Source organism: Aricia agestis, chromosome 4 (assembly GCF_905147365.1).
Source record: "Aricia agestis chromosome 4, ilAriAges1.1, whole genome shotgun sequence".
NCBI classification, from domain to species: domain Eukaryota; kingdom Metazoa; phylum Arthropoda; class Insecta; order Lepidoptera; family Lycaenidae; genus Aricia; species Aricia agestis.
Window position 1 is genome coordinate 22,337,859 of NC_056409.1, and position 12,725 is coordinate 22,350,583.

At 41.6% G+C, this 12,725-nt stretch overlaps 1 protein-coding gene across 7 annotated transcripts in view; it reads right to left on the reverse strand.

Annotated features, from left to right (window-relative positions):
* Positions 1-12,725, reverse strand: part of LOC121726306 (RNA-binding protein Nova-1) — a 57,611-nt gene that overhangs the window by 18,595 nt on the left and 26,291 nt on the right. For all 7 annotated transcript variants that reach the window (XR_006035518.1, XM_042113607.1, XM_042113605.1 and 4 more), the window contains one exon: positions 7,018-7,164. Coding sequence is in view for 6 of the 7 variants with exons in the window: in XM_042113607.1 (XP_041969541.1) it covers positions 7,018-7,164 (147 nt within the window). In the remaining variant the exon portion in view is untranslated. The remainder of the gene's footprint in view (positions 1-7,017; positions 7,165-12,725) is intronic.

Here is a 12,725-nt window from a genome sequence, read left to right on the forward strand (position 1 = left end):
TGTCTTTGTTTGTGCGGGAGCGCGGGCTGCACGCACAGAACTAGCACTGTATAGTGTACAGACGGCAGCTCTACCTCACTTTTCATACTACGACATCGCTGCATATTCATATTCTCGGGCGGATTTCCGAAATAGGGTAAGCTGCGTATGTGTGCGTCGATCTCGGAATGTTTCGATCGTCTTCTGCATGTGTTTATTCTGCGCTGCACGTGCGCGGTGCAGCGCCAAGGCCGCGGGATTAGCGACGGCATCCAATTATGCACGCGCCGCACTGCTTACCTTCTGCGTTCGGAACAACGTCAGCGACAATACGACTAGGAAGCTATCGCTTTGTTTGCCCCACGAATCTTGCAAAAATCAATAGAAGTTATAGCAGTCGCAACTCGCAATACGGGGAGTAATCTTTTCTTTGTGTAAACGAGTTCATTGTGCAGAAAAACGTCTACGTGTACTCATCATTGGAAACCACGCTTTGGCATTGACCCTATCCGGCTAATAACAATACACCTAAAGAGGTAGTCAGCGAGTTATGTTAAGTATGTGTCGGTGCGCCAAAAAGGTACATCTGTAGCTTCAGTAAATCGCGTTAGAGTGCTCTCATTTGTATTCAACGTGCGTACGCACTCGGAAATGGAAAATACATGTTTTCCTTCGGGGTACGATGAATTAATCATCGTAAAGGGTGCGGAATGTGGGTTAGTTTCGGAAGTACATACAAAAGAATTAAACGAGCCATGATGTACTAGCATCGGGCGGCGGGAAGGTCCGGGCGGGGTCCGGGGCCGACTGCGTCAAACGGTCCCGTCGCGCGTCGTGTGTGCATTCCTCTTCGCGTGACGCCAGCTGATTGCGACCGGTCCACGGTCGTTACGTAACGCCTTACGCCTAGGACCCGCGCTGCGCCGCTGCAAAACCGGCCGTGTGTCGGCGCAGCAAGGTGCACGCGTCGATATGTTCACTGTTACTGTGTCAAGACGCTAAAGACGAATGTTTTGTTATTTTTAGGTCAAGGAGTCCCGCTAAATTCAGAGTCGCGAGCGCAACCGTCTATTATTCGTTCGCAATTTTACACGTGAATACTAAATAGTAATATCATCGCAGGTCGGTCCACCGGCCCCCGTCCTTTTGGGACGTTTCGGGGAAACTCGATTACTGCCGGCGTTCAGGACAAAGAGGAGCGCACGAGCCGAATAATAAAACGTAAACACGTGTCGATCCAAATTACTTATAAATTGAGCCTATCGTTTAGGTCGTGAATTGGGCCTCCGATGAATTGACGATTTATCGTGCACAGTTAAACTTAAAATCTGTGGGAAAGCGTCTGGAGTTATTCTCGTGTCGATGGGACGCCGGCTAAACATTGAAAGGTGTAATTAGCAGAGAGCCACGTTGTCACTCGTCGCCCGTTTAGCTGCCCGCGTTGCCCAGACGACTCCAAATCGATACAGTATCGAGGGTTGAGGAAAACAGCTCCCTTTCGGTAGTATCTTACGAGTTACGAGTACGTATAAATTCATATAATATTTAGCTCTAGTTATTTCTACGGATTCTTTGTGGCGCGTTCGCGATAATGGAACTCGTTACTCGATGGACAAACAATGAAAAACAGGTAAAAACCTTTTTCTTTCATTGAAACAAACCTAAAAAGTAAAAGCCTTAGAAAATATTTACACTCCTCGCATTTTCCTTCACGAATTTTTTACTGTTTCTAAAATCTAAAATTTTTCAGAATTTATTTTTTTATTTTAGGCTCCACCGCCTCCACCGCACTACTCACTACGGTATATCATCACGATGTAGACTTACTTTACTCCAGGATTTTTAAGCATGGGTAAATCTTAATCACACAGAAGCACCAAGCGACACTATTGTTCCCGAATCTTCAGGTACACAATAGCTAAGTCTGTCAGTCGGTCTTATCTGTACTTTCATTTAACTTGCGCTAAGTCGGGCCGCCCCGCGCAGCCCGAGCTTTTTGAGCTTTACTTTACTTAGCGATAACGCCAGGCCGCCCGCCCTCGCGAATAACATAAGTATAATTATGTATTGTCTTTGATGATATAATTTGGAGAATAAAAAGCGTCAAAACTCGAATCGGAGGATCTATTCGAGTTAGTAAAGTATCGTGTCTCCGGTCTCGCGAGCTGCGAGCATCAGTGAAAGTGTCGCGGTGAGGAGCACCGCCCGCCGCGTGCCGGCCGGGAACAGGTCCACAAGGCCAGGTTCGGTAATCGAGCGTGACTCAACCGCTGATGTCACGCCCGCAGCCGCAGCCCAGCAGCTGACAGTTAGCACCGACGTTACCACTTACCGCGCCAGTTATCGCTAATAGAATATCTGTTTTAGCGTGGCGAAACACACATATTGACATGATTCTTGTAACAAATTACTATGTTGCATTAATCAATATGTATTTAAAGCTCGCTCAGAAAACTTTTAAGGGGGCTTTTAACTTAAAAGACCTATACTCGATTGTAGATTTCTCAAAAATGAGGCTATGCTTACTTGCTTAGTCGTCAATAGTTTTAAATGGGGCGTCGAAGATGATATTAAACAATATCGCACGTTCTTGGGGGACGCGGGTTTATTTATGTGAGGGTCATAAATAATAGTTTGTCTTACAAGGAACGTAAGCGGCAGTTTTTCTTCAAAAGAGCTTTGTGGTTTTCCCCGAGGTCTTTGAAGACATTGACGTAAGTTTCAGGCTTTAGCTATTCAGTTAAGATAGTTCTCGTCAGTCGGCGGGTCTGATATAACGGAGGGGACATGTTGTAGCGGCGAAGCGCCGGCGCGGGTTGCGGGTCCCATTTGCTCGGAGGACTCGTTACATTAGAGAGCCGTAATTGCAACGTTTGGCGCTAGAGTTATGCAAGCTACTGCGGTAGGAGACTCTTTGCTTGAAGTAATTATAAAAGTGGCAGTCAAATTAAACATAAAACTAGCTTTTTATTTAAAAAATACGTTCCTTTTAAAGCGAGAATCCAACAGGATTCCACAGGGAATCTACTTAAAGTAAGACAGTTTCATGACTCGAGGGCGAAATCGTTTATCGCTTACACGCTGACGAATATGTATCTCACTTTTGTTTTCCTCACCCATCGAAGGCCACAGCTAATAGCGCATTATGAAATAGTAAAACGCTTACAACAAATTGCACACGACGGTACACGCTCGTACGTGGTTCTGTTTACGGGCTTTACGGCATGAATCATGATGATTGTCTCAATGGCCGTAAAATCCATCACAATCGAAGCGTAAAATTTATTCGTCACTAGCCCGCTAATCTTTCAGAGCCTTTAAGCCTACAAATTCCATTTTCGGACCAGGCAGCTGTTTATAGCGACTCAATTATAAAATCGTAGTGTCATCTGCAATTGCATCTAAACATCATATGTCCTAAATTGGTCCTTGGTAAGTACCCTGGAACTACCTTATATTCTGCCGTCTCATATCTAAGAAACCGCTAGGTTATGCAGTAATATAACTCAGTGACCCTCTGACTAATAAACGACAGCATTGTTTATACAGCACCCCAGCCCCTAAGATTTGCAACTCTTGCCAGCATTTAGCATCGTGCAAGTATCGGTCGAGCGGGGCTGCGGGCTGCGGGGGTAATAGAGTTGAATGTCAGGTGTCAGTCATGATTCGTCACATGCCTTAGGTCAGGCGAGCCAGCCTGTAACTCTCGGTTTCTAACATCTTAGCAGTTCTGACTTCTGACGAATATTCTGGTCATAGGGTCAAGGTTTCTCGCGCAATGTTTTATATGGCATATAAACATGTATTAATAGCGTCGGCCTTGTGATCTATTCCGGTTCAATCCGGTTAGCCAGCTACCAACGAGTCGTTAATTTGACTCTTAAGCATAAAAATTCTAGATGATGTAGTTCAAACGACACCGTCAATATTTTTTCTTGATTGACTCTCGATTTTGACTCAATCTTACAAATAAGGTAGAGACAAAAGATTTTCTGTAGATCCTGAAGGATCTCCGTCTCTACGCCGCGGGCTATCGGTTATATATCGGTTTGAAACAGGACCGAACGAGACGCGCAACTAAATTATGCCCCTTCGTCGCATTGCGGACAGCGGGACACGTTTCCCGTCGGACAATTAAGTAGTTAATCGCTCCTCTACATCGTAAGGATTACGCGTACGTTTCTGCTGTGTCACCTAATTACATAATAACAATATTAAGTAACGATTATTGGGTTCTCAATCATGCTGACAAACAAAGTTACAGTATGTAGTGTCGAGTGATCGCGCAGCAAACGATTTGTTGTAAACTTCGTTGTAAATTAGTTTTTGTTTGCATGTAGGTGATGTAGGACGTAGGTGCGTCAAGGCTGCGGGCTGCGGGCTGGTCGATGTCAGTGAGGCTCGCTACGACCTGTGTAACCTGTGTTGTATTACATTATTATATAGTTTATTTATAGAGATGACATCGGTAGCGTATTACACAGGTCCTTGCTTTTTAACAGTTATACTGCTGCTTCTCTCTTGTTATACTGCTGATTATTATTTATTTAGATATCCTCGAGCGAGTCTACTCAGTATTACTAGTATTAAAAACATTTGCATGCCATAAACAGGCAAAACATGTAGGTGAGTACCTATCAATGTTTGTAACATCTAATCTCACCATGTTTTGTGCAAATAAAAATTTTTGAATTGATTATATACCTACTACTTGTACTATTATCTATTCTGTGCTTATACGTGCGTCAGTCTACCGTAAGTGTAATATGCGCTTGATTGATTAATATTAATTAAGTTAAGCCGCAGGGGATGCGAACAAATTACAAGCAGCATGAGTAGGGCATCGCGACCGGGTTTTCCCGAAACCCTTTACCCGGGTTTTGGGGATCACGAAAAAACCCGGGTTTCTAAAATGGAACCCGGGTTTTTCGAGCTTTTCGGGTTTTTCATTTTTTTGATAATTATTAAAGGCAAAACCTGATTTTAGGCATGTATAACAAAACTAACATACAAATAATTTATTTTTATAACATATGGTATAGGTTTAATTAATATTTTAAAGTAAAAGTTTCGTTTTAAGTGCATTAAAAACTAATTGTCACAAAAATATTTATTAATTATAATACATATTTTGAAAATCCTACCAAAGCTATTCAACGTAAAAAAGCCAAGTCTCTTCAAACAATCTATCCATCGCAAAGTCTTCAAATTTTATATAAGCCAAGTCTTGTTAAACTTACTTTATAGTTTTCAATCAACATTCAGTGATTGACCATAGTTTTCTTTATTATGTGATCAAAGGCTTACAAAATAAAGTGTGGACAGCTTCAAAGGGTTCTAAGTCTGCTGAAAGTACCGTGGACTTTTGATGATGGGCAAGTCAGCCACGAGTTAGTGACAAAACATTGAAGCTTGTATGGACCGTTGCTGATAAAATACACCTATCAACAAAGTCTTAGGCATATTAATTGTATTTTTGGAATACTTATTTAAAAACCTGTCAGGAATTTTTGAAGACAGTGTATGGAACAGTGATAGCTTATTTTTTGGTCTATGAGATAAGAACAATGATCTAAAAACCTGTCAGGAATTTTTGAAGACAGTGTATAGAAAAATGATGGCTTTCCATAGCTAGCTGTGGATGGCATACTCACTGCGGAATTATCAAAACACGTGATTTTAGTGAACTGAGATGAAAAAAGGGGGTTTCTATCAGCACCAGCGCGAGAGACAATTTCTTGTGTGTGTTCACAATGACACCATGATTAATCTTCCAAACTCATGAAAAGCAACCTTCCGCATTTGCCACGTAGTCTGACCTGGTCAACTAACTACATGGTTATCTGAGATGAATTCTGTATTTTGTGACTATAATAAATAAATACTTTTGTCGTTGTCGTTTCGTCGTCGCTTTGAGGGATTTTCCCTAAAATAAAGGAGAGGTAAATAGTCGCTTCGATAAAAGTATTATACGGCCGCGCCCGTTCACTCGAGACTTGGTTGGGCACTGCCGTGACCTCACACTATGGTATTTATTTAAAGTTTTTTCGCATCGCCGGGTCCGGGTTTCGATGCCCTAAGCATGAGTAATGAGGTTATATCTTGCAAATACGAGGAATTTTCTCGTGATACACTTTACTAATAACTAGTAACGACTGTTTAACACTAGTACATACGAGGCTTCAAAGTTCAAATAATCTGTCTTTCCGTAGCTCGAGAGTTCATTTAATAAACACTGGTCACTGACTATTTACCTTGCCCATTAATAATATTGGGAGGCGTGACTCGTAAGCATATTATAGCATTCTGTGATATAGCTAAGTTTATGTTCGTCAGCAGTACAGCAGTAGCTAACCCTCGCCGAGTATGTGGTGGCCGGTGGTGTCAAAGCGACGGAAACATCAATTAGTGCGCACGGAGCTGGCCGCGTTCCGCTCCATCGTGACGCGCTGTTGAAAAGTTAACTGATTCCTCGGGGTCCTGACTCCCGACTCCCGAGTATCCCGGAGTCAGTGAAATGGTATAATTAACGTGGGGATTAGAGGCAGCCAGCGCCGGGGTGTAATATATCAAGGAGTGGTGTGACCCAGTTGACGGGCCGCATTGTTCGAGGCCTACTTAGCGGGCTTAACGTCTGAAAGCGACGCGACAAAGCTCGGGCCTCCTTTGCGTTATGTCGTGAAAAGAATATTGAAATTACTCTCTTCAACGTGGAGCTTTAATGCGCGGTGTTTGACGGTATCGCTATTTGCCGGTTTTCATTAAGCTGCGACTGTTTCGCGGGGTAATAAAAGAGTTTCCTTTTATTTAAACTGCTGCGGTCCGACTAGTCAGCGATACGGTTAAACTTTCCGGAAGGATTAGACTTTCTGCGCAGCGCGTCATCGACCCCGACTCCCGCCTTAGATACAATACATATATGACCATGGTTCGACATAATATAAGTATTAACTGGTATAGTAAGTATACAATATAGAAACTCCTCGTCCATATACACAAAATGCTTAGGACCTAAATTAAAATACTGTTAAAACTCACCAGGATAGAAATCGTGTGACTTGGACATTTTGACTCTGGCACCGGTGTCCTTCTGTAGCTGCGCGATGGTCTCACCCCCCTTGCCGATGATGGCGCCGGCCACCATGGACGGCACCAGAACCTTGAAGTGATACGTCGGCTCCACGGCTGGAGAACAACAACGACTCCTTTTAGAACATAACAACTGAAATTTGGAGGCGCTACGACTGACATTTCGATGCACAAAAATGTCAAAATAGTTTTTACGCGAGTTATTCAGAACATCGCTCTACCACTAACCAGCCCGTTAGCATGGCCGGTCACTTACGAAACTTCTTCAAATGTGTACAAAGTGCACCGAAATATCAGAGGATTTAAGCGCCAGGTGACTGGAGAAATCGTTGCAGGGAATTACAGCGAACGTACTTCGTTAGACGGGGTTAACATGTATGCACGAGAGCTTTTCTCTAATCACCTTTAATTTGAATACGCGGGATGATATAGACAGAGTAAAAGGTAGATGTTACAGCGAGCTGAGGTGACGTCACGGCTCGCGGGCCGTAGTACGTCGGCCGCAAATAGCCGTAGTTCAGTGTGAAGTGCACGTTACTGTGTTTGTAGACCACTCCGGTGCATGTGTTATATGAATAGCCTGGACACGGGTTTGCACACCACTCACACTTAACTTCATATCTCGCTCTGTAGCGTTCAAACTTACGTGTCCCTGTTACATGTTATATAACAGCGGACTGCGGAGACAAAACATGATGCCTTACGTCAGTTAAACGAAGGTCATCAATTTCATAGTGTGGTTAGGTGTAAGTAGTGCTTCGTGTACCCCGTACCAGGCCCTATACGATTATATTATTTGAATACTGTGATTTGCGAGTATATTACAAGATTAGCTAATGATAGAAATTGAAAACCATAATGATCTTAAAAAGTTTTCGATGCGGAGCGCGAGTCGACCTACACCGGCTACACGTCGCTCCGCAAACGGCCGTCGGCCCGCTCCGGTCTACGAGCACCTAACCTACCTACTGGCTACTACCTAGACGACCGAGCGAGAAGTGTGCAGACAACGAGAAGCTACAAACAATTAACATAAACAACAAAACAATCATGCTCGTTAAGAGCACGGCGCCTGGACAGAGACTGTGCGATATAAAATGATCGATGCCTCGTATTGTACCGCCGGAACCTTGGAGCCCCGGCGCGGCGTAGAGAATACCTATTGAAACAATCGATAAACCTAAAGTACGTTATAAATAAACGGCCCCAGATTATACATATAGCCACGATATAAGCACGTTACAAAACAGCGACAGCTTTGCAGATAACCTTTCCACTCTATAATCTGGGGAAATAATGGCTGGGCGCAAAAAAACAATAACATCAAAATGTGATCTCCAAATAATATAATTTATCTGCCGCGTTAGTGAATTTGTGGAGGGGGTACTCGGCGCCCGCATTCGGAGCTTCGGCCTGCGAGATATTATACGTAGATCACTGGCTACTGACAATGACACTTGGCGAAAAGTTAAATCGGACGGAACGTGCTGTTAATCATATTCACGGATCGTTGGCGCAGCAAGCGGCCGCTAAATTGAAAATCATTTTCGAAGTTCAAGTGGAGGTAGAGTCACCTGTGACTCCACCTGTACTAGTTCAGCCAATCACGGCCACCGGCAGTGATCGATTTCCAAACGATATTTCTTTCGATTGGAGATCAATTCCACTTCGAAATGTTAGATAAAAAGTGGATCAGGATAGTCGGAGCTAGTAAATGCCTTCAACGGTTGATAAAAACTTAGTGTTCCACTTCGCTAATTCGTAAGTAGCAACTAGCAACACACGAAAATAGACTCCAGCGGGACGACCGGCGACCATAAATGGGCCAACGCGTGGAGCCCAAGGCCGCCGCCTACTTCAATTGAGTCGCATCCGACCCCGCTGTCCACCTGACTGCCGTTCGCACCAACCCCCCCGACGCCCCGCACTCCAGCTGACTGACACTATTGTTCCTCCGACGCGACGTTATGGCATAAATGGGCTCGTTCTCCGTTTCAAAACTCTCAGCTCCATTATTTCTATGAGTGTATTCATCTTCATTTTTAGGGTTCCGCACCCAAAGGGTTAAAACGTTGTCTGTCCGTCTATCTGTCTCCAGGCTGTAACTCGAGAACCACTATAGCTAGACTTCTGAAATTTTCACTGATTGTGTATATCTGTTGCCGCTATAACAACAAATAAGTACTAAAAACAAAAAATAATTAATATTGAAGGGCTCCCATATACCAAACGTGATTTTTTTGGCCTCTTTTTTGCTCCATATCAATAATGGTAACAGGTAGGCATCTGAAATTTTATATGAAAATTTTAAATAATGTGTACTTTAATAATGAATAACATTAAAATAAAATAAAAATGTAAGGGGGGCTCCCATACAAAAACATAACCATTGGCCTATTTTTTAAGCTCTATAATGGTACGGAAACTTTCGTGTTTCGGGAGTCCAACTCGCACTTGGCCGATTATTTAATTAATCAGGCCTTTTTGCTGGTCTCTAAAATATTTTTGTTCACAATCAATCGAGAAAAGCACATTTCATTTCATTCTCTTATAACTATGTAGTACGGTATATAATGTTATTTCATTGCTGTCCTGCCGGTAAGTCCTCACTAGGGACTCCTCACGTGAAATCTCTTTCTGTTGAACGTTAAAATGCAGGGCCTGATCAATTCGACTAAAAATAAATTTCGTTTTTCCAAGTCTATCCGTAGATTCCGTAGTCCTTACTAAATCTACCAAGGGCAGTATTTTATAGCAGCTCATTTCACAGTGGAATCTTGCAACACGTTCAACAGGGCTTATTATCATTTACTTTGCACACTCACACATGAGCACCTAGCGACTAGCGAGCTAACGCGAACGTGCTAGTTCGGTAGGGTCTACAAACTTTTATGAATTGCACTACACGAATTCAATCAACGCTGGTGCTGTTAATCTGAGTTATGAAAACATTAATGGCTAATCGATTATACCTATCCTTAATTAATCTTTCAATGTCAATCGAGATCGTTTGTTCAATGTGCAACCGTTGCATTATAATATGACTGTGTATTAATGCTAAGAGACCTAAGAGTGTAATATTTAGAACGCATTGCTATAATTATGATAATAGGTAAGCAGTTTAGTAAGACAAGTAAGAGGGACAGAGGATCCTTTTTTGGCTCTCTCTGTTTGTAAAACGGATCTTTTTGCAAGTCTCTACTTCTCTGCCAATTTTATCGATCGACCATCTTCTCCAACTGGCAATACTAAGGCAGACATTATCACGCCTAGTCTGCCAACCGTACCAGACAGAGCGCGTTTTCTTTATGGCTCATAACGTTCGGACTTCGGCCGGAGCACGATGGAGCAATTTACTTGTTTTATAACCGATGCACGGTGTATAACAGACGGACCATGTTGTATAACCGATGCACGGTGCACCCAACAATCGATTCACGAGCGTTATCGTCGTTTATTGTCGACGATCCACATTCCCAACCTTACGATTCATAAACTCCAGCAGGACAGTAGCTTAGCCCCCCCCCCCCCCACAATTAATTTCACGCGACTTCATAGTCTGAGTATGCTTTATACTCATACAGTCGCGCCTATTATTTCTCATCGATCACATTTACCGCTACGTTCAGCGATCACCGCGACGCCCTCCGTATAAACCTCGAATATCGCTTCCATTACGTGCGGTATAAAGCATTATTTCCTTTATTGTCTATAGGAGATCCGGCCCACGAAGCCGGAGAGCCCTCGACCGATGAAAGGTACAGATATAGTTCACTCCACACTTGACTTTGATGCCGAGGACGTCGCCGAGGGCGTGATGGATTAAGATACAGTACATACAATTTTTAATTTCTCTTTTATCTCCACAAATCTCGTTTAATTTTAATTCAAACTTAAATAAATGTGTTCTTATAATTAGATTTGATTTCGTTTCTTTAATTTTTAAACGACTTCCAAAAAACGAGAAGGTTATAGGTATATTCGGCTGTGGATATTTTTTTTTGTACATGACAAAAAAAAAATTCCTCAATCATTGAATATCTACTAACTAGGAAACATTAAATTTGCGTATTTTAGAATTTCTTTACAAGACTTGTTTTTTGCAACAAATTTTGTGTACTTATCTGCAACTCGAGTAGCAAGTTTTTAGATAGATACAATGTTTATATTATAAAATCTGTTATATCTACATAATTATAGTCTTAGATACCTGAATCTCTATAGATTTAGGTATAGATGTTCATTAAGGATGTGATGCGCTCGATGAACAAAAATAAAGTCTGTCATTTATATTTTAAATAATATGCAATGAGTCAGTACATCCGACCTATGAATCACGATATTGACTTCTAAAAGCGTTAATATTGACTGATGATCCATCATTGAGATAGATCATCTGGAACTTTAAAAGAAGCTAATGTTCCCAGCCTTATTGCTTCTAGAGAAGAGACTCTAGAAGCAATGAGACTGGGAACATTAGAGGTGATGATGATAAAATAATTTGCAGCTCCTTGGTCTACACTGTACAGCGAAACGACAAGGGTTTCTCTTTAGACATTATTCAGCAGCTCCGGGAGCTCCGGCCGCCGGATACTGCCGACTGCCGACTGCCGACATAACGTAATACTTGGACCGGCGCACTATGGAAAATGGTAGAACTAGAGCATATCATAAATGGATTTTAAAAATATCACAATTTGAATGAAATATTTATTGCATTCGATACTCTAATAACCAAATAATCCTAATCAGACTTTTTTTTGTTCTAAAACTGCATAAATATATTTTTTCATAGGTTGAAGTAAGTTGAAGTAGCGGATGGCTCATTCAAATGTTTGCATACACGTAATTCAAATGAATATTGTGAAAAAAGTATTTAGCTCATGCATGCGGTTTTATACATTTAAAAAAATGATATTTTATGTTCTTAATAATGAGCTATTAACTTTTTTTAATATGCTTTTTATTTTTGAGTAAGTACTTAAAAATTGACATACCCTATTTTTCACTTTTCTTTTTTTTTCGCCGAAGATTTTCACATTTACCGACGGCTCCCGACGCGCAACTTTATGTGTTATTTGATAGCCTAACTATTTATAAATGAAAAATTAAAAAAATCAGTTGCGGAAGTTTGCGGTCCTGGAAGTTATGGGAAAAAATGTGATAGCGGTCGGAGTAGATAATTCGGTATCTTTTGCGGTTACTGCTGACATAGTTTACAAAAACTATATTAACCACAATATTTTGATAGCAATAGCTTTTCATCTATTTTGCACTCGTCGTGCATGAGTAAATATGCATAACATTCATATTAGTACGTATTTCATATCTAAAAAACCAGTATATAAGAGGAAGCAAATATCTTCAAATTGCACACTTCAGTGTGTATTTCATATTGAGTGACACTTATTTAAATTGGTTATTTCCATTAAAATGTCAACTTTCAACTGTACTAAGGGCGATTTCATCATTCCCTATATCGAGCGTGGCAGAACCTTGGAATCGTTGTCCATAGTTCTACAGCAAACATTAAATGTTTCTGAAAACATCTTGTGTTTTGTAATTGGTGACATTCAAAGAAATATTCTGCCTTCTTTCAATAAGCGCTGGGCTCAAGCATCACGGAAAAAGGACGAATTTATTCGAAATAATACAAG